The 25,697-nt window shown below is 44.4% G+C and overlaps 1 protein-coding gene across 3 annotated transcripts in view; it reads left to right on the plus strand.

The window, feature by feature from the left end:
* Positions 1-25,697, plus strand: part of Meltrin (disintegrin and metalloproteinase domain-containing protein meltrin) — a 148,728-nt gene that overhangs the window by 92,808 nt on the left and 30,223 nt on the right. For all 3 annotated transcript variants that reach the window (XM_075676292.1, XM_075676293.1, XM_075676294.1), the window contains exons 2-11: positions 9,273-9,367; positions 10,566-10,715; positions 10,798-10,880; positions 12,686-12,789; positions 12,945-12,988; positions 13,095-13,184; positions 13,277-13,348; positions 18,939-19,108; positions 19,880-19,964; positions 21,670-21,806. In XM_075676292.1, coding sequence (XP_075532407.1) covers positions 9,273-9,367; positions 10,566-10,715; positions 10,798-10,880; positions 12,686-12,789; positions 12,945-12,988; positions 13,095-13,184; positions 13,277-13,348; positions 18,939-19,108; positions 19,880-19,964; positions 21,670-21,806 — 1,030 coding nt within the window. The remainder of the gene's footprint in view (positions 1-9,272; positions 9,368-10,565; positions 10,716-10,797; positions 10,881-12,685; positions 12,790-12,944; positions 12,989-13,094; positions 13,185-13,276; positions 13,349-18,938; positions 19,109-19,879; positions 19,965-21,669; positions 21,807-25,697) is intronic.

Here is a 25,697-nt window from a genome sequence, read left to right on the forward strand (position 1 = left end):
TGAGATCGCGAATGCTCTTATTCCACAAATGCAAAACGCCTGCATTGCAACTCGTTCTTACTAAACTACTGTTCTGCCTTGCGGCGCTTTTAAGTCTGTCACTCATGCGGGAAAATGCTAACGCGTGCTGAAGCCATGTAGCCTCTGTTTCTGTCATTTGGCGTGGATTAGTGGAGACTTAATTTTTTTATGTTTTGCTGATCTTATTTTGAAAGATCACCTATCCTCGTTTCTATCTATGCACTTTTCCTGTGCACCAGTTAATGCAGGGTGCTCTTAATCGAACTTATCCATGGAAATATTGTCATGGTACAATTTGATTTTCACAGCAGATGAACCTACTTGCTACGTTGCACCTATTGTGTACTGGTGTAAGATGCTTTTAAATGCGTAAGAATGTGTATGCTTACCCAACGAGTAAAACCGCCCGTCCGTCCCGTAACACGATCGCTTTCAAGGTAGCGTCCTCAGCAACGAGCGAATTCACCTTCGTGCTGCCTCTCGCTTAATCGGCGAGAACACAGCGTAATTAGAAGCTATCAGCAGTCGGCACTCGCTGTTCCCAACGCTTTTAAGATACGGCCCGCGCGGCCGTGTCATGCGCAGCCGCCGCCGCAGCACGGTTGACCACGGTTCACGATGCAGGGTGTCTACCAACCGGGGGAGCCGGGAAAATCGGGAATTATCAGGGATTTTGAGCAGTCTGGAAGAAACTCGGGGAAAACTCGGGGAATTTGTGCTTCTATCAGGGAAAAATTAGCTGTAATCGTACTGAAAGGGAACGAAAGTCGAGGTAATGCTGGCTCGAGTAACAGAGAGGAATCGTAACGAATGTTTTTTGACGCCGCATCGTTCGCTGGAGGAGTTGCCAGAGTACAGTCAACGAGTGAGTTTCCGGACTCCAGATAATTCGGACGGCTTCGCGGCACCACTACGTCCCCTCCCCCATAGGGTCAAAGTTATAAGAACGTCTGAAATTTCGGACACAAGAGCCCTTAGCCGTCCGATTTTCCGGACTTCTTGCCGTGACCGCAGGTCCGAAACGGCATTAATAAAAGCCACAACCGCCGCCACTTTGATAACCTCGCCATCTCGAACCGGCACACTCGCACGCAGGTCCGCTGGCAGCCGAAGCCACCGCTGCGGCAATGCTAGGCCTAGCTGCTCCCAGGTTCGGTATTAAGCTTCTTTCCGTTCTATGCCATGTTTTCCATTGAAAAAATTCGCCGCTGTCAGCAATAGCACCGACACCGCCTTTATGGTCACCGTAACTGGCTTCGAAGTTCGGAAAGCACGGCGCGCTGCATAATGCAGGTTCCCGAAAGTGAGCTTCGCTTCATTACATTAATGTTACGCTGTGAAGCATAACAAGTGTGGAAAGGGGCAACTGTCACGGGACACAGTATGTATTCCTTAATTATACACGGTGCACCCGCCGTCTCCTGCCACAGTACGAGCACCGATATGCCTAATAAGTGTACTGGCAGGCCTTCAGAGATTTTTCGGGCGTGCCTATGGTGATTGAGCCCTTGAGGGCTGTAAAAGACATGCGTTTATATTTTCGGACGTTTTCGCGGCCCCTAGGGAGACCGAAAAATCGGACGCTGTCTGTACAACTGTCCAAGAGGATGTTTCAAATAGTCCGTGTGGCGAACGCGCAGCCGAAGAAGAACAAGAAGACAAAGGACCTAGACATTGAGAAATGAACGGGAAAGGAAGCATGCCGTCGCTTTTTTTGAAGGAGCTTGCACTCTAAAAGCAAAGTGTTGGCTGACGCCGTGATGCAGGTGTCCCTGATCCAAGCAAAACAACTCTTTAAAACAGTGAAACGCAACACTGAGGCGTTGTGCGCGGGCTGAGGGTATGTCAGGTCAGTTGAGGTTGACTTACCAGCTGTTGCGAGAGAATCTCACTTGTGATAAAGTTCGGGCCTGGTACCATCTAGCTTGCTATCAGTTGATAGAAATAGCTCATATTCGAAAATATTCTGTATGCATCTCTCTCTCATTCGTATTTGAGAATGTTTGACTCTATTTGCAATGGGTTTTACTATTTCTTTCGAAGATATTTTATTCGCTGTGCATTTTACTAACCCCTCCCTTCTGTTTTCTTTTTGAATGAAAGAAACACTACCGCTTACTATTCAAACTGGGTTCAGTTATTTTTTTTATTTTTTTAACATGCTTACTAGGGAGGGACACCAATGGGCGACATGATGTAGGGAGCCCGTCTTGAATGTTGTTGCGTACTCCAGGGTAGCGTACCGTACTGCTGCCGAGAAGTAGCGGCGCCTGCCTATCGAAGCTCGACCGACATTACTTATTGGGTAGCGTGGCGTTGTCGGCGGGCTGCAGGCATCCGGTAAATCATGGCGACCAAGCAGGGGCGAGACGATTTGCTAGTGCGAAACTTGCACTGTTTATTCAAAGGTAGTTGAAAGAAAATAAGAAAAGCATGAAGTATATCAAAAGTACATTTCGGAGCCCCTAAATAGGCTCTCTACAAGTGTGGCGGGATCTTGCTTCCGACGATGACACGTGACAGGCACCGAGAGAGGGCCCCTCCTCCTGCAATACCGAGCACGGGCAGAAGTCGATCCTCTTTTCGACGAATCCAGGGAGAAGGTCGGGTGAATGACCTCTCCGGCGCCGTGAGGTCCGACCAAGAGAGGGTAAGGGGATGACGTATCACCCACGGTGCCACGACCATGAGAGGGGAAGGGGATGACTTATCACCCACGGTGCCACGACCATGAGAGGGGAAGGTGATGACGTATCACCCACGGTGCCACGACCATGAGAGGGGAAGGGGATGACGTAGCACCCACGGTGCCACGACCATATAGAGGGTAAGGGGATGACGTATCGCCCTTGGCGTCCGGCCATCCCTAACAATGTTCTGTGTCACTCAGGAAATATTGCAAAGGCACTCAGGGAAAACCTGGAAAACTCGGGGAATTTCGAAATATCAACTTGGTAGACACCCTGACGATGGTCCAGCGCAGATGGATAAGCCGCTAAAGAGCGATAACAGCCTATAATGATCGGAGCGTCATCTGCAGCACTTTGCTTGCGTCACCAATTCACTTTCTGGCGCCGTCCGCAGCACTTCGTACCGCCGCAGCGCTGTCGTTTGTACTGGCCGGATCAAGTTTCATAACATTGATAATGGCACCAGGCCGTGTGGAGATGTGCAAGCGGCACAATGCTTTCGCATACTTAAACAACTCCCAGATGAGTTTTAGCGTTAATTTTTTAGGGCACAGCTAGGCGCCCGTTCCTGCGGCGAGCGTCGGCGTTGCCCCTCGTAACCGAGCGAACGAACACTGCGAAAGATGAAAGCGAACGCGGAGCGCAGCGCGAGATGAAAAGCTGCGATAGCGAGGAGGAAAGCGGAAGAGAAGTGCAGCGCAACCATCAGGCGGAAAGCGGAGGAGGAGGGTATGGCGAAAGCGTGAGGAGAAAAGCGTATAGTGCCTGCCGCGCATGGCGGGCTTTGCGGCGACGATGGCTACGAGACGGCGCGAGAGCATAGCGCGCGTCGTCTGTATGGAAACAAAGCGCTGCATGAGCGGATGTCTGTCTGCGGCGGCTGCTGTGAATCGCACCCACGCGTCACTCACGCGCCGCCTCTCCCAATCTCCCTACTAGCGAGGCAGTCGCGCCACACATCGCTCCGTTTGCACCTTGACACACGAGACAGATTGTCCTCGCCAGCCAATATATCGCGAAATGAAAACACGTATACAGCTGCGCTCAAATTTCGCATTAGGGAGTACGGTATTCAACGGTGATTTTTTTTGCCCGTTTTTATGTCACGTTCTACGTGATTTTTTTATTAGTTCCTTGTTATGTTGTACTTTATCACTTTGAATGTTTTCGCGTTCTTTTTTTTTATCTAGTTTTGTTGGACGGCATTCCCATAGTTCCCAACCCTCGTTGGTCAAGGATTTACATGCGGGTTCGATTCTCAGAGCAGGGCGATTTTTTTCTTCTGCTGTGAAGCTTTGTTTCTGAAAAAGTATTTGCAAATTTCTTTTGTAGTTTCGTGCTACTGTCGGTGTACTCTATTTTTCTTTCCTTTTTACCCACAGCGCAGCCAACCTGAATGCTTGATTTTCACGAAGGAGGTTCCATGGTGGGCACGCGTGTGTTCCGATAGAGTCGTATAATATGGGAGTAATGGTTGTAAAATAATATGAAAAGAAAGGATGCGGGGTTGAACGCATTAAAAAATTAGCTGTGCCATGTTTAAGATTCACTGACTGCCGTATTTTTGTTATGAAGACCTCAATGGGGAGTTGACGCCTGAGTGCCATGCAAATTTAATTCTCTCAAATTTATATTTTTCCTTATAAAACTAAGGTCGCATTAATAAAGCTTTCTGAAAATGGACTTTACTATATTCTGCTAGGGAATTCGCCATCTCCTGTTTTGAACATGGGCCTCCTCGTTGTGCAATACACAGCACAAATACATTTTCTCTGTCTCTCCTCATATTGGATCAGGATTTCTTATACCTTTGGCGGTCGCTGGTTGACGAAACATTTGAGCAACTTGCATGTTTTCAAAACAGTCATATGCATTCGTTAATGTAACCGGCCACAGGGCGAATGTATTAATTTAACAAAGGGATCCCCCACCCCGCCTTATGCCTGTCTTTTTTTTCTGTTTCTCTTGTTTGTTTGTTATTTGTTATCGATGTTGTGAAGATGGGAAGTAACTGACGTAAAAAGACCCCATATTCAAGCACACTGCTTTAAAACAGCGCAGTGCTTTATGACATGCATATTGCTGAAAGCAATACTTTTTTTTTTTTTTGCTGGATGTACCTTTCTGGAAACGATTTAGGGACATTCCGATGTGTTCTATTCCGAGTCTAAAAAGAAGCGCGCTCTCTCTCCTTCCTTCTTTTGTTCTTTATTTCTCTCAAGCGCAAATTGGACCACGAGAACTTTTTTTATGACGCTTATTTGTTTTTGTTTTTTAAACACGAAACTTGATACCTCACTTGATAACTTGATACTTGAACACATGGAGCTCATTGCGCTGTGTGCGTTTATAGACAGTTGTCAGAAAAAAATGCAGATTCGTCCGCAAGGCGAAGCATCGATTGCGATAGCAAATTAGTAGACAGCTATACCAAGTAAGGATAGTAGCTTTATCGACCGTGTGTAAACTTTAAACATTCGCTTACTAACTAAATTAACAAGCATGGTGTCACGCGCGCACAGGGAAAATAAAAACATCTCACTCGATGACCGCGGAAACTCGCTATCAAAACGCTGGAGTGAGGAGGCGTGGCAGCAGCAGCGAGCGAATTGTCCTTCGTGCTGCGTCTCTAAGCGGTGAAAACGCAGCGCACAGGAAGATAGATATCAGCACCCGTGAAACCAAATTCAGCGTCTGTCCTGTGTGCATTGTTTCTGTGTCCTGTCCTCAAAACGCGCCGTTATAACCATGTTCCATTAAGCCAGCAACCAACTAGCCCATCTAAGTCTGTTAATCGCTATCAGCACTTGGCGCACTCTATCCCCATCGCAGATCGCTTTCAAGATAGGGCCCTCGCCGGAGTAGACGTACCCCTCCGTCCCTTCTCCTCCCCCCGGTGTCTTGCGCGCTACCGAAGATGGCGCGCTTTCTCCCCGCTTTCCTCACTTGCGTGCACGAGATTGAGCCGGTGTCGTCGGCTCACCCTTGCATGCTGGCACTCGCACTTACAGCGTACGGCGCGCAGTGACGATGGTATCGCTCTTAGACTTTATATGGAACATCACGGGGGGCGACGCCGACAGCGACGACAGAAATGCGCCTGGAGTGTCCACATAATTGCTTTCGTATTAGAAACAAAGAATAAATGCTACTCATCGAGTCTGACAGGCCTAGTATGCTCAATGAACGCGAAAATCGAGAGGCACGGGATTTACGGACACCTGTAGCATCGCGACCCGCCGTGGTGGCTTAGTGCACGACTTTGGCGTTGCGCTGCTAAGTCCGATGTCGCTGGACCAAATTCCGGCGGCCGCATTTCGATGGCGGCGAAAGGCGAAAACGTCTGTGGTACCGTGAATTGTGTGCACGTTACCCCAAGCGGTCAAAATTAATCCGGTGTCCCTCACTACGGCGTGCCTCATTATCACGTCGTCACTTAGGCACGTAAAACCCTAGAATTTAAGTTTTATTTTTATCTGTGTTGGCACCTCCGACATGTTTTCATTAATTGTGGGCTAGACACTTCTATTCGTCTTGGGTTTATCGCGTCATATTGTCGTATTCCATTGTCTCGCCTCTGTGTTCTTGCAATTTACGCTCAACGTCCCTTTCTGTTAAGGCCAATCCCATTTTCAAATCCCTTTAGGCGTCTTCATCTGTACCGAAATAAACCTCTCTTGTTTCTGCTGTTTAAAATTGTCGGACAATCCCTCAAGTTCGGTTTTATCTGCCGCGATTAATGTTGCCCGCGAACGCACTTGCGATACGTACCGAAATGGGTGGCGTCCAAGTCTGCTTCGTGCTGTATAAGTCTGTTTCCTTTTCCAAAACTCGCTTTTGGGTCTTCTCATGCGCTAAAGGCCCGGAGGACATGAACATATCACCGCGCCCTTACGGCAGGATTCCCCCTCCCCCCCCCCCCTTTTTTTTTTCCAGCGTCGGACAGTCACTATAGCGTCTGTTAGCTCTTCCAGCGTGGCTTTGTAAGCAGCTGGCAGAGCCCCTTCCGCGTAAGCGTGGGTCGGCTGGAAGCGGTTCCGAGTTCTTTTCGCTCTGGCGCTCGGAAAAACAGAACACCCCTTCCTAGCCTGTAATGTTTGCGCTGGAAATTTCGACTGCCTTCTTTTTTGGGGTCTATTTGGGAGTCTTGACTTCTTTTGGCTACCGTTAAATCTATACGCGCAATTGCTCGCAGATGTGAGCGTGTTTACCCTCAAGTTGTGTATACATAGTGCGCCATAAAAAAAGAACTAGCGCTGGTTCAACGGTCGAAGCTCTTCCTGGTTTTCAAGTCGCCTCCGCGCGTCTCCATGGTTCCGTGGTATTGATGCATTTAAACGTTACGGAAGGAAAACAAGGCTTCGGAGAAAAGTGAGTTGTGCTTCGCATCGGCTGCATCTTTGCTTTAAATGTAGAACGTCCGGCTTTAGACCGCTGTGGTTGGTTTCTTGGAGCATATATATATATATTCCTTACTATGACGACGCGAAGCAAACGAGCGCCTGTACTACGGTTTGCCGTTTGTAGGATACACTAGATTGATGACCTCGGCATTCACGGTTGCGGTATTCCCTTGCGTCTTTCAAGTCGCCGGTTCCCGCCGGCTTCTCTTCTTTTTCCAATAGAACATGTTAATCAATCTTAACGGCGTTCTTGTGGATTTTTGTGGGTTTGCATCGTTTATTCACAGCGCACATTCTCGCGCCGCTCATAGACGTTCGCCTTGCCGCAGGCTGCGCGACTTTTCGGACAAGCGCTGTGCCGCTTTTCCGACGGTATGCGCCCGATAGCGTCCATGTCGAGTTTCTCGCTGGGGAGTCGAACCCGTCACCTTGTCCAGGACAAAGTGGGGCTTCGCCTTGCAACGCACGTTTGTGCCGTCCACCGCTCGCAGCAAGTGCGGGCGCATCACCGGCGTTATGCTGCTCGCCGCGATCTGGTCGTTTCTACTTTGTCACCGTGGCGTGAGCCGAATGAACGTGGCTCAGAACACTGCAGCAACAGCACAACGATTTTGTGATCGATATCGTGCGGGCTGCGATGCAAAAGGGGACCGCGAGCGAGTTTGCGTAGCAGACGGCTGCCGATGCATTGTTCTTTGTCCCGGGCGCGCTGCCGTGGCCGATAATGGCCTTTTGTCCCGCACAGTCGCCGCGGCCGAAGGACGCGACGGCATCGCGTCCACGCTCGTCGCGGGAACGTTTGTCAAGTCTTCGCGGAGTTGACCGATGCCGGTAGTCGTGGTCCATCTTTGGCTGACTGGGTGCATTCCATCCAGTGCGTTGATTATACGAAATAATGATGGCGTTGTGCCCAGATGGAGCGTGTTCGTTATTCTTATTTACTATTATTACTATTATAAGTAGACACATGAAACTTGATTGGCAGTGCCCAGCACACACTAAATCGGCGCAATTGTATCGGAATCATTGCCATTTAGGTACTGCAAATAGACTGAAGTACCGTAGAGGCCTTTAGCACCGCCTTGATGTTGGCTAGCTTCAATGGAAATTAAGTATTGTCCACATTTTACCACATAACGCCTCCCCCCTGCTGCCCGTCACATACATACAGGTTAGCCGTCGACTATGCTACGGTGGGGCCAGCTGAATTTTCCGTTCCCCTTACTCTATGCTACAACCCCGAATAAATAAAATAGTGACGCAATAGTAACGTTATGTTATTAATAAAGGCAGAGTGAGAGTAGTTGTTTCCATGCTCGTACAAGACCGCGATGAGTGTCCCAAGAGAGCAGATGACACTGCCTCCTTATGAGTAAATGAATCATCACACTAGATGGCACGCGGTCTAATCGGGAAGAAGGAAACCTTTCGGGTCTACTCCTGGTGGAGGCTTTGTGCATAGGCTGACCTGTGGTGATACCGCACTACCCGCAGGCCAGCCTCCACGACTCCTCCAGGGCGAGTAGCGTGCAGCCAGCCGTGCACAGTACGCAGCGCACTGGCGCCTACGAAAACCGAACGCTTCCACTGCAAGTTTGAGTGCTGGGCGGCTGTCCGTATAACGTTTGTTTATACATGGGTGCGCTGTGGGGTTTGATAAGTTTGCTCGGCTAGCATACTCTGGCCCAGCGAACCACCGATATCCCACCCCGTAGTTATACGCCTTGATGCCAAACGGGAGTTGGATATTCAGCAAACACTACTGTGTTCTAGCAGCGGACGAATGGTATGCGGGAAAGGCGAATGTCTCAGCAAAGGGCAATGTTTGTGCGTGTGTGGACTCCCTAATGAACTGCGAACGACATGGTACGCTTCATTTGGACCGTTGCATGTTTCTTACCTGTTACCGTGATCTGTATTCAGCATACGTCTCTTCTGCCGGAAGCTGCTGGTTTGCCCAAACGAGCTTGACTCATTTGCAGATGTGTTGCTTGGTTATTCAGCTGCGGATGTGAAGTAGTTTTGTACATATGTAGACACTTTTCATGAAAAAAAAGAAAGAAAAGCGATGTAGCTATTTGTTAGAAAGTGCAGAATGATTGGAAACTTCAGTTTTCATATCTATATATGTTACCTTTTTCTTTATCCTGCATTTTAGGTGTCCGGCAAGACTTTCTTAGGTATGAACGAGTGCATCCCAAAGTTATAAGCCATGGGCGGAGGCGTCGGGACGTCTTCAGTTTAAGAAATACTGTGAGTATTCCGGGCCACCTTCTTTTTATTATTGGTTTAAATGAATTTGTGTTGTTCAGACTATACTTGTCTTATTGATAATAACTGGAGTGTTTATTCCCAACGCAGGTTTCTGTTTTCACGTAAGTCGAATGGCCTAATGTTCATTATAGTTGACCATCGGTTTAAGTTGCACATGCAGTGGAAAACTTGAAATCGAGGCTTCCTTGTTTTAACAGTGGAAACAAGTTTGCATATTCTCACAACAGCTATGCTGACCGTCATGCTGTCAGTGGGCATCTCTTAACAAAATTTCTATAGATATTGCAGTAGTAAACGATTCATGTATCCATACATTTTGCAGGCCTCACACTAGTCGAAACAAACCGTGGAAATACCGGATCACAGGGAGCTCTTGTTCGCGTCCTCACACGCTGCATCATAAAGCGTGTGCGGCGACTGAAGTCGTGGATGAAGCGAATGGTCCCAGGCATAGAAGCTGACGTAGTTTGCGCGCATAAATGTCACGACTGTAGTACTCTGCATGTGAAACCGGTCTTCTGCTGGTCGCGCGGCTGTATTCTACCCGGCCGCGGTGTGCATCTGCGCGTCACAGGACGCTGATCGACCGGTCGATGCCGAGCGACACGCGTCGTGCGTTGCCCAGCGTAAGAAGGTGCGAAAACGCCAGCTAGCGTGGCATTACAAAAAATGGCGGCGGCGGTGCGCGCAACCCGCGTGCGCGCAGTAGCGGGCCCCAAGGTTCGTCTGGCTGGCTGCCCGCAACACCGTCGGTCGATCAGACAGACGCTGCTTGATTTCGCAGTCGCTGCTAGCAAAGAGACGCTTGCTTATTCACGCTGTTTGAGCGTCCCCTTGAGCACGAACGGAACGCGCCCGCGTTAACGCCGCCGTGCAAGTCCGATAATCCTTCCGCGTCGGTCCTTGGAGCGCATGTTCCTGAGTGGCGCGTGCAGTGCGCAAACACTTCGTTGAAGCTGTAGCGCGAAATTACGTCTCTGAATCTGGATAAATTATGCGTGGCCGTTTATGAAAGTGTTTTAGAGCAATAAATAATAAAAACCTCCTGTACCGAAAATTTCGTTAGATCGTCGTTAAATGGAAGTTGGAGTAAGTTCATGTTCAGGATTATCATGCACATTCTTGAGTGATGTCTGTGCATATAACCAATGGTGACACAATATAACATTTCTTTCAGACTCATCAAGATGTTCTACAGGTTATGTTCAAAGCATTTGGTCAGCCTTTCACGTTAGACCTGCGAATGAAAAAAGACTTGCTGCCATTAAATTATTTTGAAAAGCACCATGCAAACAATAGTCACATCATAGATCACCCCATGAAAAGGGTAAGTAAGTCTTTAATAGCTGTCGTGGTAATGTAATGGAGCATCGAAATGACGGCAATGAAACTGTCTTTTGTTCATACAGACCAACAAGCACTGCTATTATCACGGCACTGTACGTGGACGGAACAACTCTTGGGCTGCTGTTAGCACTTGTGATGGGCTCAGGTAGGCTGACTCTATTTGCTGCTGCTTGGTTGCTGTAAGAATATTTGACTTGCTAGTTGCTTTTATGTGCCTTCAGTGTAGAGTTTCATAACATATAGCATGAAGACTGAATGATTTGTAGCTTGCCTAGCTACTCTTGCCTAACTTGGCCTTGTGCATCATTTGCTTGGTTTCTAATCCTGAACTGCTGTTATGGTAAAGCTCATCCTGAACTGCTGTTATGGTAAAGCTCAGATATGTTTCTGCAGTGTGGCTGAGCACACTAGCTGATCCTGTTGAGTTTTTTTCTAGTAGAACACATACAAGGTACAGAAGCCTTAAGTAAAACTCTTGCTTGGGCTAGTTGGTTCATGCTTGAATTAGTAAAGGCAAGGCGCAGAAGACCAGGACTCAAGAAGAATGTCCTGTGGTTTGTGTTCTTCTTGAGTCCTGGTCTTCTGTGCCTTGCCTTTACTAATTGAAACAGAAGCCTTAATTTGTGTGCTACTTGCACTCTGTGCTATTGGACAAGGCATTAAGGATTAGTCTCTTGTAACCTGTTCTCACACTATGCTGTGATACATTATATTTTGTCGGGGTGCCTTATTAAAGCCACTTTTAAAGCATTTGGACCTTGGTCAGTAAACTTTAGAACCAACAATATAGCTTTCATTTAGAAATACAAATCACAAACAATGAAGGCTTCTTAAAATAGACTTGTTCTACTTCGAAAGTGTGCATGCCTGCTGTAAGAATGCAGTAAGCAGCTATATCAAGTAGTCCTGTTTGCTTCAGTAAATTCAATTTCGTGTCAGCACTTATTTTTTATAGTATTTTTCTGATACTTTAGTATCAGACTGTATGTGTGAATTGGTCAAAGAGCACAGTGGTGTGAAAATAATTTGCTAAGTAAAAATTTTTGAGCCTGAGTATGCTGTCACCAGAATAGCAGTTTAGACAGTTTAATCAGAGCTTGTGGTTAAAATTCAGCACGAAAGCCACAAGTGCAATGTAGGAAGTGTATCACTTGATTAAAAATTTCGACCTACAAGCACCGACTACCAACTTATATCGTGGAAGTGTTGGAAGCGTTCGCGTGGACGGATGTGGCTAGCTGTTCAGCCAACACGTTTCCCTCTATCTCTGGGTGCCCCGCACCCAGCATACGACGATATGCTGTTTGGACTCATAGGTTGTGCATAATGCTGAGTGAAGACATAGAATTACAGGGTTTTGATATACAAGTTTGCAGATAAGGTGAGGGCATTATTGAACACTAACAAAATCCACCTGTGACATTATCAGCAGAGTAACAAATAATCAAGTAATCAAGTAGAACAGTCCTTCCTTCTCGCTGATCTTGCTTGTTAAACTTGAATGCTTTAGTTTATGGTTACTTTGCCTATGTTGCCACATGTGTCTTTTTTCAATAATACCCTCCCACTCTATCTCTATCTATAAATATTTTTATTTGCTCAATAAAATGGCAGCTGTTAGTCTATGTTTATATGTGTGGCAGTTTTGTCTGTCTTAACTTTCCTGCACATAATGTTTTTGCCCTGCATATTGAACAGTGCTATGTCAGGAATTTGTGGTAGTAAATAGTTTCTAAAATAGTGTACATATGGCTGCGTTGCCATCTTAGTTATTTATGTAAGGGCAGTAAGTGGAACTGCTAGCCTTATGGAATTCATTACTTTTTGCTGTTGCATGCTGCGTCTTTTCCTCTCTCTCTCTCTCTCTCTCCTTTTTTTCAGCTAGGTATGGTACCAAGTGTCACTGTTTTCTTTTTTTTTTTCTCCCCTCTCTTTATTTCATGCCTATAGTGGAGTTGTCTTTGACGGGACAGAGACTCATTATATTCACCCTGACCTTCCCGAGCATTTGTTTTTTAAAGCATCTGACATGAAAGAGAAATCTTGGAGATGCGGTAAGTGTTACTGTCACACCTGCATTACAACTTTCATTCTGCCAAAATTTTGGGCTGTGCTTCAGTATTGAAGCACTTAACAAAGTACACAAGCAGTGCTCCATAAAATTTACTTGATTTTGCTCTAATGTTTTAATACTCTGTCATTTGACCAGGATTCAATGACTCGCTGAACCTGTGGGGTGATACTCATTTTAGGGTAAGGTTTACTTTGCTGTGGCCTTCCTTTTCTTTATTCCTTTTTGTGCAATGTCATGCCTGAAAAGATGCACTGGCTAAACATTATTTTCTCTTGTTTCACTTAGGCAAAGAGATCTGTTGTGATACAACCACCATTCAAAAGTAATGCAAGATCTCGCTACGTAGAGCTTTTGATTGTTAATGATAACAAAGAGGCAAGTTTATTTCATTCTTTCATAGTTTCATACCTAGTTCCTTGTTCTGCAGCAGCACTTGTACTTATTTTATTAATAATGTTTATTTCCAGTTCATCAAGATGAAGCGAAACAAAGAAGCCGTGTTTGAAAGAAGCAAGCAAATAGCAAACATAGTCAATGCGGTGAGTTTGTATGCTCACAAAAGCTTGCGTGTACGATCTAATGTCTCACCACTCAAATGGTACATTTAATAGGGAGTTTTAGAATCGTTTGGGGCCCCAAAGAAATAGCGTCGAAGCCACTGCGCATGCGCGAGACGCAAACTGCATTTGGGTTTTGCGTTGGGAACGCTATTTCACCGGTTTAGCGGAAGCCCAAATAGCGGCCCCAGAAGCTTTGCATTAGCAAACATGGCGGCACCCATCGAAGTGACAGCTCTAACCTAGCACAAAACTGGGTTCGATTCGTGGCAACACGTGAAGTTCGCCAGCTAGGAGAAGTGACTACGGTTATCGCTGTCTCTCAACTAGCGTGTGTTATGAAGATTGATTCATTAGACGCCACTGATTCCGAATTCGATTGTGGATTTTATGGCTCATAGGCCTAACACGGCTAAGCTTGGCTGGTGAAGGCACGTAAAGTTGGTTTGCTCAAAACTAAGCACAACTAATTGTTTGCTGCTTACAGAATTACCTCTAAATTGTAATTAAACGTGAATACACGCAAGTGAGAATTACTATTCCTATCATAAAATGGTATATTTTATTTAATTATTTCTACTAGCTTTTATTTCATGCCGTAGTGGCGCTGTCAGCGCAAGATGCTATCCGCAAGCACAAAGCCCTATTCTAAACCTATTCACTCCTGCGTGCCCCTACGCTAACACCCGAAAACTCCTTGGGGCCCCAAACTATTGGGGCCCCTATTCTAAAACTCTCTAATATCCCATATTGCAGGACTAGAAAATGCTCGCCTAATTCTAGAACTACCACCCTCTTATAATCAATAAACTTGCACAAGAAACCTACCATGCTTGAGCACGCTTATACACGCACACAAAAACGTGTATGTACACACAAACACATGCACACACACAGTGCAGACAAAACAGAGCAGAGTGAAGATGCCTTGTCAAAAATGTAGCTTTGTTTCTCCTTAGCAAAACACACTAAAGTGACATTAGGAACACTAAACTCAAAGCGCATAATGCTATATTGGAAAGTGCTGTATATTCGAAATCTCTATATTTTTTGGGGCACAAGAGACAGTTCATTCACAGAACAAATTAATATCGAACCTTTTTTGTGCTGATTTTCACACAGAAAGCATGATGTTGATAATGTTATTGGATGTTGCAAAACAATGTCATTAATGTTGCTATATTTCCATGTGTTCAGGTGCTATTTTTGGGAAGGAAATGTCTACAGAAGTTGCTAAGCTAAATTTCTAATTTTTAATGCCATGTAATACTTCTTTTCTAACTTTTTTATGGACAATCGACAAGCCTTGTTGCTCTAGCTCTCATAATCCTGACATCACTGGTAGTTGGTGCAGTAGTTTAAATGTGGCATCGCCACTGACACTTTGCCTTTTGTGATCTATTAAGCTACTGCTTTCAGTAAAAGTCACTTTGCTCCTATTCCGGAAATGTGATCTTCCAGTCTAGCTTAAGGAGACACTAAAGAGAAACAGCCCTTAACCCTTAACGGCAGTAAAAGCCCTTAACGGCAGTAAAAAAGCATGCATTCAATTTTTCGAACTGCCCGATATTTCAGACGTTTTCGCAGCCCCTAGGGCGTCTAAAAAATCGGACGTTGACTGTACAACTCGCCAAAAGCACGCTTCAAGTGGTCCATGAGGCGAACACGCGGTGGAAGGAGGACGAGAACAGAAGACGTACGCATTGAGAGGAATGAATGGGAAAGGAAGTGTGCCGCCACTTCTTTGAAGGAGCTTGAGCTCAAAAAACAGTTTTGGTTGACGCCTCGATGCAGCTGTGCCTCATCGATACCAAAATAAGCTCTTTAAAGCAGTGAAACTCAACACTGAGGCATGGTGTGCGGGCTGAGAGTATGTCAGGACAGTTGAAGTTGACTTACCAGCTGTTGAGAGTGAGTCTCACGTGCGACAAGTGCGACAAAGTTCAGGCATCATACCGATGAGCTTGCTATCAATTGATAGAAATAGCTCATATTCTCTTCAGTCACAGCATCCACATTTGTGAACGCAATCTATTTTTGCCATTTCTGTGCTGTGGTAGCAAAAAGTAGAGCCCAAACATTAAGCTTTGAGTAAATTTAACATTTTGATAACGTAAATTGCTTTCATTTTACTTCTGAGTGATATGTATCCTTACAGAGTACCGCTTTGGTGAAGGCACTACTGTGTTTTACGTGACGTTTGATGTGGGGCATGACCGTAGCAGCCTCGAAATATTTTTTTTTTCTTGAAATGCTTGAGACCAATAACTTGTGCATGTATTTCTAGCGAGGGATTTAATCCTTTTCATGAAGAAGCGTAGCACGACTGACTTTACAATATTCAAATATTTAGTTGCTGCATAATTATGCTCAAAGAATCATCCTACCACCTTGATTTGCTTTCAGTAGAGTCTCAAGTACCATCCATGTTTCACTTATGTATTCACAGTCGATCATAATTCGTGACTGAAGGGGATGTTTGAAAATATTTGCTTCTATATGTGTTGTAAGACTTGGCAGTCGTAGCTGTAGGAAGGAGCTTGACTCTTTGTCAGGACTTAGGAGAGCATTTACATGTTATTTACAGTTGAACATGAGATACATCGACAGTCTAGCGTGACTCCCAAATGGAGCCTGCAAGACGAGCATAAAGCAAACAGCTTACGAGCACACAGCTCACGAGTACATTGACGAGCACGACAATGAGCACACAGCTCACGAGCACATTTCGAGCACGACAACGAGCACACTCTAGCAGCCGACAATCGCTGCTTATATTTATTTATTTATTTATTTATTTATTTAACAATACTGTCAACCCCATTGCGAGGGTCCTTACAGAGAGGGTTATGAAAAAGAATATATAAAAGAAAAGAACAGTGCAATAATCACAAACACAGAATACATCGAAATCAAGCGGCGCATTCACACAGATAGTCATCCAGAGATTTTTTGAATTGGGACAGATCAGTATGTTCCACTACACACATCGGTAACTTGTTCCACATTTCAATCACGTGGGGGAAGAAGGAGTGCCTGAATGTATTAGTGTGAGTGGTATAAGCTTGGATAGATCGGTTATGGTTGGTTCTGGAGCTCCGTTTGCCAGGTGCTAGTATGTATATTTCCTTCCTAATATTTATTTGGCCTTGAAGTATTTTGAATAATAATTTCAATCGATGTTTTTGTCTACGTGTTTCTAGCAGGTCCAGTTTAGAAAAACGGAGCATTTCTGTGACTCAATCAGTCCTTCGATATCGGGAGCATATAAAGCGCACCGCGTACCTCTGAATTTTCTCTAGTTGTTTCTCCAAATAACCTTGATGAGGGCTCCATACCTCTGACGCGTACTCAAGAAGTGGCCTTACAAAAGTTTTGTATGCGGCGAGTCGTACATCGCATGTAGCACCCTCCAATTTTTTTCGCAAGAAAAATAACCTCCTGTATGCTTTTGAACAAAGATTATTTATATGTATACTCCACAAGTTTTCTGTTATCGTTATTCCCAGGTATTTAAACTGACTTGTATTCACCAGACACTTGTCACCAATAGTATATGGAAACAAAAGACGGCCCCTTTTTCGTGTGGTAATATGTGTATATGTTGATTTAGAATAATTTATTTCCATGCTCCATTTGTTGCACCATCCGCTTAACGCCTTTAGGCAGTTATTAAGCTTAAGTTGGTCGGCCGTGTTTCGTACTGTAGAATAAAATAAACAGTCATCCGCGAACAGTTTAAGATGTACATCTGGTTCCATAACAGCAGAAATGTCATTAATATACACCAAAAATAAAAGCGGTCCCAAGACAGATCCCTGCGGGACTCCCGAGAGTACTGCCAGTGAGCCGGAGACATGGCCATCCATTCTGACCACCTGGTTGCGATTCGTTAAGTAAGCTTTAATCCATATTATTATAGTGGCATTAAGGCCGGTTATTTCCAGTTTGTAAATCAGCTTCTTGTGTGGCACCTTGTCAAAAGCCTTGGAAAAATCTATGGCGATTACGTCAATCTGCTCTCTGGCATCAATCGCCATTGCGAAATCATGAATTGCCTCTACAAGTTGTGTGGTAGTGGAAAGGCCTGTTCTGAAGCCACGCTGGCATGGGTAAAGTAAACAATTATTTTCTAAATGGCGAATGATATGCTTAGCTATTATGTGTTCCAGAAGTTTACAAGAAATGGATGTAAGAGATATAGGCCGGTAATTATTCACTATTGTTCGATTGTCGCCTTTAAACACCGGAATAACTATTGCACTGCGCCAATCTTGGGGTACAGAATGAGTTTGCAATGATTTTTGAAATATAAGGGTCAAGCAACGCGACGCCCATTCAGCATATCTTTGAAGAAACTGGGTCGCTATGTCATCTGGTCCATACGCTTTTTTTGCATCTAAATTCAAGAGCTGCTGAAATACGCCCTCCTGTGTAATTATGATGTCATCCATTTGGCTTGGCTCTGTGCTTTCAGAACTAACATCGACGTCATCATCGTTCGTGGTGAACATAGACTGAAAGAAGTGATTAAAGTGTTCTACAATATCTTTTTTGCACTCCGCTCGACACTCCGCTCGACGCACTCCGCTTGACGTCTTAGTTCGACGTCATTGTAGATGACCCGCCCTTTTGGAGGAGGCGAGCTCTCGACTTGGAGGAGGATGAGGGCTCACACACATGCACACACGCACACGTGTTCACAGTCCGAAATCGACACCACATGAATTTCGTAGAACTCGGAGCCGTTCCGGGTAGCACGCCCGGGTAGCACATTGTCTTGCGTCTTGGTCGGCGTGTGGGAAGGAGCCTTTGTCGGCTTTCCCGCGGCAACTCCCCCACCCATAGCAGATCAGGTCCGCGTTGTCGTGTTGCGCACAAAGCCTGCTTCGTCAAACTCCTTCAGTCGCAATGGCGACGAGGCTAGAGCGTAACGGTGGCGGTTTCAGCACAAAGCCTGCTTCGTCAAACGCATTCTAGCTGAAGCGACGGAGAGTGGAGGATGCGCGCATTGTTCCCAACACAAAGTCGACTTACTCACGCCGTGGCTAGAGGTTGGCGGCGGCGTTCCACAATGAGGTTGCCACCGCTGGTGTAAATGGCTGGCAAACTTGCACTGCAGCTGGCCGTTCTTAACAGTATCTCCTTTTTATTCGTATTTGAGAATGTTTGACTCGATTTGCAATGAGTTTTACCATTTTTTTCAAAGATATTTTATTCACTGGGCATTTCACTGACTCCTCCCTTCTGAATTCTTTTTGAATAAAATAAACGCTACTCCTTACTATTCAAACTGGATTAATTTGTTTTTTGTAACATGCTTACGACAGCGCGACAGCATCGAGCGACATAGTGTCAACCCCTCTTGGCATAAAAAAAAGTTCTGTGTCACTCAGGGAATTTTGCAAAGGTACTTGGGGAAAACCTGAAAAACTCTGGCAATTTAGAAATGTCAATTTGGTAGACATTCTGATTAACCTATCACTTAGCTCTTACTGCTCCTTTAACTAAAACCTTCTTTTAATTTGCTTTTAAGATACTCACGCAGTCCAATTTCTTGCCTTCATTCCAGCTCTATGCCCCGCTAAATATATTCATTGCATTGGTTGGAGTTATTGTTTGGACAGAGCATGATGAAATAGTCATGTCTTCAGACGGTGATGCAACATTAACAAAGTTTTTACAATATCGACGAGAACGGCTTGCTCGAGAGCATCCAAATGACAATGCTCAGCTAATAACGTAAGTAATACATTGGATTGTATTTGGTGTCTTGTGCTGTAGCTTTTTCGTTGCTGTGTCCATCTGGACAGTTGGCCATCTGGGGCTATGAGATTTTAATGAGGATCCACCTACAAAGACCCAGATGGCCACTTTACCATAGGTTGACACCTTTTTTGGTGAAGCATTTAACATAAAAGCAACAATATAGACAATGTTTTTGTTAATTACACCTTATAGCTTGTATGATTATTCCGCATACAAACTTCCAACCCTTTTTTTTTTCCCCCACTGCTCGAACCAGAATGTGGCATGATGTGATGTCTGTGTGCTGCCAAAATTAAATATATGCCTCATTGTGGAGGCCTTATTTGGAGATGAAAGGATTCCTTCTGTCACCTCTAAATAAATTAAAGCCTATCTTTCATTTTTCTTTTTATTCTTGTGCCGCAATATACTCACTTGGTTATTTTGAGATAAAGCTGCCTTTAGTTGGCATCAAATTGATTCATGAAAACACATAATTATTTAATTCTGAACTGCTGTGATTAGACTTTCCTTTAGCATTGCGATATTTGCCATTTATTATGTCACATACGTTTATAGCATACATCTTCGTATATCTTGTTGATATGGATATGTATGTGTCACAGTAAGCATTGCAACAAAATCTATGTACATATCTGTATACGTCTAAATGTGTCTACGTCTATGTGCTTGCTACTATGACACTGCGTCTTACGATATAAGAAGGCTTTTGACATTCATAACCTGTCATTTGCTTTATGTTAGAGACATTGTGTTGGACAGCAGTGTTGTTGGAAAGGCACTCAAAGGACCCATCTGCACATATGAATACTCTGGTGGCGTCAACAAGGTTGGTAGTTCAAATACTTTGTTTGTTAGCATAGGGCTGAGTGTTTTCAGTGTTTCTATTTTTTTTTCAGATGTTTTGGGTTGGGTATTTTCTAATAAAAATACAGTGTTTTCAATAGTTAATTCCATCTTTTTGTAAATCTTAAAATTTTGTGTTTAACTGGTGTTGCAAACTGGTGCGAAAAGTTAAAAAGAGGAACGAGCTGCACAGAGCAAGCAAGTCAACAATGCTAGAAGTTTATTTATCAACTCAACATATTTACTTTGACTGCAAGATGTTTAGAATGACCACATCATTGCTACCCACGCACATCTGTTGCATATTGCAGGTGTAATGCAAATGACTACACATGGTCATGAGCATTACACCTAACACTATGGCCAGCTGTATTTAGAACAAGCATTTGTATTTAGAACAGGTTGCAGTAAGTACAAACAAGTGAGCCAGTGGCAACATGCTACTTTCCTTTAATTATCTCTTGGCTTGTCGTAGTCCTTAATATCTGGCAATATGGGTGAAACGAAGTTGTGCTGCTTGTGCTCCTTAGAGCTTTAGTGAAACTAGCTCTTGTTGGCTACAATGAGTTACAGTGATCCAACTTTTTTCTTTTTGCTATTGCTATTCTTGAAGTTTGTTTTTTCTGTAAGGCTGATTGTTGAATTTTACCAAGGGTTGTTTTCTGGTGTTAACTAAAAACATGGAAACTTTTGTTAGTGGGCCATCATAAGTGTGAAAAACTGGGACAAAAAGATTATGCTAAGCTTTATGTTCTGTATTTTCTTTTTCTTTTTTTTGTCATTCTGTCTCGGGTTATTTTAGCAAGCTTCAAGGTAAAGATAGCATAGTGAAGTTGCATTTTGTGAATGCATTAAAAAAATCTTGCTTGCAAACCTTGCCTGCTTAACCCATGCCAGCTGCCCTAAGGACAATCAAATTTGACAAGATTTGTGCAATAGCTACTGTGGTAAGAAAGCTGATGGCCCTAAAGGGGCAGCCAAGAATCAGTGCTGTGTAGCTCCAATCCCATATTTGCACAGGATGTCCTGCAGCTACTTTAGTGCCTAACAAACCAAACAAGTTTTTGAAGTTGAACAGACTGTAACCTGTCTGCTAGATGGAATACGATGAATTTGTATGTTGTGTGGAAAATGTACGCATGGTACCTCTAATGTGTGGTAAGCACCATGTTGGTTAACTGGCCACTGTGTAGAGGTAGGCTGAGAAACACATTCCCTGGCACACGCTTAGGATTGCTTCCAGAACAGTGAAGTGCCTGCAGGTGTACCCCTCTGCTAAAGGAATGGAACCTTCTTAGCTGGCACAAAGAGTGCCTAAGCCAGGAATTATTGAGGCTGGTAAAGATAGCAGACTCGGCCATTCTTGCAGTAATAGCCGTTAAGCTTCACTGCGTGCGGAGGAATCATTACCTGCTTACTGTCTTTAGAATGTGTGCTGTGTGGGATTGCATGTTCTTTATAATGTCATATCAGTTCCCCTGCATGTGATGATTCATTTTCAGGTGTGGTGGTCATTTACATACATATTCTGTTTGCTTTCTTAATAATATTGTTCGAAGTCAGTGCTGTGTGTCGTCCACTTTTCCTTATCTGTTTCATGTTTCTATGCTAATTGAGCAAATCACTTGACTAAATTAATTGCCTCTTGTGGCCAGGATGTGTTAAATTTTTGTGTGCTCTTTTTGCAGGACCATCATGAAGTGGTTGGTGTTGTGGCTACTACTGTAGCCCATGAATTGGGCCACAACTTTGGCATGGAGCATGATGACAAGGACACTAAATGCCAGTGCCCTGAAAAGAGGTGCATAATGGCATCAGCAACCAGGTAAACTTCTCTCTCTCTCTTTGTCATGAGGCGATTGTTTCATGAATAAGCAGTTCATTCACTCCATTGTTTGGAAGGGCAGAATGCTGGGATAAGTGAGGCAAACACACATAACATAAAGGTAACAGCTACCAGGAAACTGTAGTCGCTGATATAGAAAGCTTGCAAAATTATTGCAGAGAAAGATGGATGTTGTCACCAGACATGGGCACCCTCATACAGGTCTTCCTCACCCTGATCTGCCCTCACCCTCACGTGGTGAGGGGAGGGTGAGGTAAGGCTTGCCTTCAGCAAGATGGGTGAGCTGAGGGAGCATGAACGTTGTGAGGTGGGGGGCGAGGGACGGTGTGGTTATGATGTGAGGTTAAATGATGAAAAGGCGATTCATATTGTTGAAGTACAGAAAAGTCACTCGGATCATGTGCATGGTAGGTTTAAATTCTAAAGTCTTGAAGTGCACTTGCAGGAAATCTTTCTAGCGCAAATGTAAGTCGAAGCCCACATTTAAGTGACTAAAGTGATAAATGGCTGTTGGTGTTAGTTGCGGCTAAATCTATTGAAAGCGGTAGCCACTGAAAGCACCAACAAGAGGAATAGTGACGGCGACATTTCGGCGTCACTCCAAGATTTTTATTTTCACTAATCACCACCGGTCAGCACACTTCTTTATCCAAAGTAAACACCCTGGAATTTAAGTTTTCTAGCTCTAATTAAATAGAGAAAATTTTGAGTTTGAGGACTTTTGGGGACTGATAGCATTTGTTGACATATGAACTAAAGGAAACATCAAGATTAAGAAAAAACATGGCAGTAATATAGCTAGACCTCATCTACAGTACGACCAAAACTTTTGTTTTATTCTTAAGCTCACACATGGCAATGACAATCGAGCGACTTTATTTACAGTAAACATTCATCTTAAGTGCTTTAGCTCAACCTCCACAACGTTGAGCTGTTGCACTGATTCTCAAGAATAAGCACAGCAGAATTGTTGAATAGATTAACACATAGTTACTTAGTATCTATTCCTGAAGTCTGACAAGTTCTCTGTTTTCAAATCCCCATAACCAGCCTGAAACATTCAGCATGACGAACACCACTAGCATTTTATTAGAAATGTGACAGCACTCAGCACATACGTTCATGTTCCATCTAGTTTGCCATCCATAGGCATGCATTGTAAAAAATTATGGCCAGCTTCGTGCTGTTAACAAACACGTTTATTGCTAGAAAAGTATTTGCTACGGCTTGTCAGTGAATTAATGTAGGTTTATTTAACTGCCAGAAACATGTAGCAATTACTACTAAAGTTGTTTACTTTGCCCACTGCCGATATGCAACCGCTGTGGCATAAATGGGAACATGTGCCCTCATGCTTGACAAAAGCACCATTCGTTTCTGAGCCACCACGGCTGGCATGCACTCAGGAAGATTCAGCTGTGACAACATGTTCACATTGTGCCATTTCATATTTCTACAAATTTAACACCATCGGATGATTTACCGCCACGAAAACAAGAACGAAACATTTCGATATTGTTACACAGCACTTGCGTATCAACGTGACAACCATGAAGCTGAGTAGCATTTTAGTGTGTCTGTGAGAGGCCAGCTGAGACGAGTTTTGGCGAGTTCGAGTGAGCCCAGCCAAGTATAATTTTGGTGACTCTGAGTGCCGCAGCTTCGATTTCCCCCTCCCCTTCACGAACGCACGCCTCCACTTTTACCCGCATCTTTCACGGAGCGCCGACAGTGAAAGTCAGTGTCGGTGCATCCAGGCTATTGCCGCCGCCCTTCTGCCCTCCCCCACCCCCTTCCATGTATTTCCTCTGCTTGGCATTAAGCACTTGAAGGGAAGTAAGGGAAGAATCACTGCAAAGTGCTAAGCATCCGGGCACTTGTGATTGTAGTGCATACTGTGTAAGCATTTCCTTTCTCTCTTGCGGCCAAGGTCAAACAAGGCATTCTGTGGGCTGCGTTGTTGCGAGAAGTGAGCAAGTTTGATACTCTCAGAGTCTCTCCAGTTTAAAGGTTTCGTCAGCACAGTTACCATTCATGTTCAGCATTCGTTTGAACCCTCCCCTATTTTGTTTGGGCACTAGAGCCTTCAGGCAGAAGCAGTGGTGGCTGCCGTTAGCGTGACTTGACATCATGGCACTGCTCATTTGCTGGTCGTGCTGCTAAACTAGGCTTATGGCATTGCCTATGATGAGCGTTACTACTGTTGCCTCTGGGGAGCAACCAGTCATTCCAAATGCTCAGTGTCCAGTGCAACCTTCAAGAAGAACAAAGTGAGGCGGACTTTCAGCATTCTCGTAAATCGTAGTTCAATAGAATGTCGCCGATGCAGCTTTCGCGTGCATACTTGTTGCGTTGATGGACGAAAAATGCAAATAGCAGAGAGCATAACACCGAGCAGCTAGCCTTGGCAAGCCAGCCTCCTGTGATGTCGCCCCGTAACATTCTCTCCAGAGCCAATCTGTGCACTGAGTCTTCAGAAGTAGGCTCTGCATGGTTATTGGGCTTTTTCAAACACTGTATTGTACGCAGTAGGTTTTAGTGGTACCCTAGTTGTGTGCTCTCCATTCCACATGCTCAGTGGATAAAAATTATTTCTTCCGCATTGCACGGTGAGGGCCTATTTCCGATGAGCCTCTTTTTAATATTTTTACTATGCTTCAAGTTCATCACATGACGGTCCCTCTTAGATCTTTTCCATCCTTATTGCTTGATGCTCGCATTCATCATGATTGACAGCAAATATGTACCAAACGAAACTTAAAAAATTCTCAGGGCCTAGCGTTACGTTCAACACCTCAAAAAGCATTACAGTGAGCTTGACCTCCTGCCATTCTATAGTATATCATGGATAAGTGGCATTACGTATAGTCAGGCACCTTCGTGCACAATTCCAACAGGGAAAACTTTTGTTTGCGAGGCAAGCCTTCATTTAGTACAGTGCTAGAAAGAAAGGACTGTGATCTATCCTAAACATTCAAAAATACACATGCACCACAGAAGCAAAAGCATGTGTACTTCACACGCATGCACGTACACATGCACAAACAAATAAGAATTTGCATATTTTTTATAGATCCCTATTGAATATTTTATCTTTATGCAAAATAAATGCAGCACTGCCAAGGTCAAGCATCATACTTATTTGGTTTTTGCAAGACATTGTGATGAACAAGAAATAAGGAATTTTTTCTGTATGTTAATGACTCTCGTGCTTACTTTTTTCTAAATTATAAGCGTTTGTAATCCCTCTGCATTCCCTATAACCCTGGTGTGAAGGTGTTTTTGTCATTGATATGTTCAATTAAAGAGGAAGTCTGAGTGCGTGAGATCTGTGGGCCAAGAAGACCTTTCTGGCTCTCATTGAGTGAGCCCGTGTTAACCCGCTGAGTAGAATTTTCAGTAGTCCGAGTCCAAGTGATCCCAGCTGAGTAGAATTTCGGTGAGTGTGAGTCCGAGTGAGCTCTAAGCAAAAAATACACTTTGTGAGGGAGTCTGAGTTGGCTTTGTTTATTTTGCCGACCCATGGTGAAGCACCTAAAAGCAAAGCGGTGTGTCTCGCTTTGACAATAGTAATGGCACTAGAGAATCACTGTTGTTCACTAAGCTCACGGGTTGAGCAAATGGCTTATTTGAAATTGTATAAAACGGAAAGAAAGAGAAGGATGGTAGCCTATTCACCGTGAGGGTGAGGGAGGGCGGATAATATTTTTATGGGTGAGGATGATGGGAGGACGGTACTTGCTGCATGAGGGTGAGGGAGGAAAACAAAAAAATTAGGGCATTTGCCCACCTCTGGTTGTCACATTGCTTCTAATATGTAGGTGTGTGCGAATAGTAATATTTTTGAGTGCCACAAGCCGATTGAATTGA

This window comes from Dermacentor variabilis, unplaced genomic scaffold (assembly GCF_050947875.1).
Source record: "Dermacentor variabilis isolate Ectoservices unplaced genomic scaffold, ASM5094787v1 scaffold_12, whole genome shotgun sequence".
In the NCBI taxonomy this organism is placed as follows: domain Eukaryota; kingdom Metazoa; phylum Arthropoda; class Arachnida; order Ixodida; family Ixodidae; genus Dermacentor; species Dermacentor variabilis.